This window comes from Plasmopara halstedii (assembly GCF_900000015.1).
Source record: "Plasmopara halstedii genome assembly, contig: Scaffold_470, whole genome shotgun sequence".
NCBI classification, from domain to species: domain Eukaryota; phylum Oomycota; class Peronosporomycetes; order Peronosporales; family Peronosporaceae; genus Plasmopara; species Plasmopara halstedii.
Window position 1 is genome coordinate 71,595 of NW_020187390.1, and position 1,144 is coordinate 72,738.

General features: G+C 41.3%; 1 protein-coding gene across 1 annotated transcript; it reads right to left on the reverse strand.

The window, feature by feature from the left end:
• Nucleotides 1-416: 416 nt before the first annotated feature.
• On the reverse strand, nt 417-923 carry PHALS_10220 (uncharacterized protein; the record flags this gene model as incomplete). Its single annotated transcript, XM_024725607.1, has 1 exon — nt 417-923. One exon carries the CDS (start codon nt 921-923, stop codon nt 417-419), a length of 507 nt encoding a protein of 168 aa, XP_024576366.1.
• Nucleotides 924-1,144: the final 221 nt, after the last annotated feature.

The window sequence follows — 1,144 nt, forward strand, 5'->3', positions numbered from 1 at the left end:
TGGTTCTCAAGAAAAATGTGCGCATACGTATTGGTTTTTACACTTCCAATTTCGACATGGATTTTGGCTCAGTGGTGTAGAGTGGTGGCTCCAATCTGTTGAGTGAGGATTCGGGTGAATCAACAGATTTTAAGGTGATGTAACCATAAATGTTTTCACTATTAGATTGTATATTAGAGTTGATACAGTATGGTATATATTGATAGCTAGGTAAAAAATTGAGAAGTCATTACGTCTATAAGTAATAATATAGACAAACTTTCAACTGAGCAAACACGCATATATATGGGCTTCGATCAGACGTAGCCCATATACCAGCTTGAATGTAAATATTACCACCAAAAGAAGCTGAGATGTTTGTTAGAGTAAAAGGCCCGCCACCAGGATTTGCCCACGCGTTAGACGCTACATCATAACTATACGAAATTGTAGTTGGATTGAGCTACTCGCAAAGGGGCCTTTGGTGATCCAGTCCCGATGCCAACTCTACCAGCAGATGTTATTGTAAGTCTTCGTGTATTACCGGTCATCAAGACCAAATCGTTGGTAGTAGTAGTTCCAAAATATGCCGAGTTGGTGGAAGTTGCATTAGTTGCATTGCTCAACTGTAATCCAAACCCAATAGGTGATGCGTTTGACGATTCCATGAAAATCGGCATATCATAGTTAGCAGTTACTTCATTAAGTGCATTAGATGCTTTGATATAAACATTACCAAAGTTTAGTGTGAGACGAGCAGTCCCAAATAAACTAGTGTTTGGCGTATTGGTGTTAAATATCATTTTATTACCAGTATCAGAAACAAGGTAAAGACAACCACTTGTTCGTGTAGGCGACGATCCGGAAAGATTTATATAAAAAGCATCCGCTGAGGTAGCAAGGGTGTATGGAAACCACACTTGTACGGCTGTGAATTCCAACATTAGACAAAATATATGCGTTTGAGACGTAAAACCCACGGATGGCTTGTCATTCCAATTGATATTGAATAAATCCGCATTGCAGCTGAAACGCCCCCGACAAATGAGCTCGGATTGTCGGAGGGTACCGGTAATCTGGCCAGCGATGCCGCCGCATTCAGAGAGAGTTTCACCCATTGACACGTCTCACACGTGCGCACATAGGTGCTCGTCCATTTGTACAG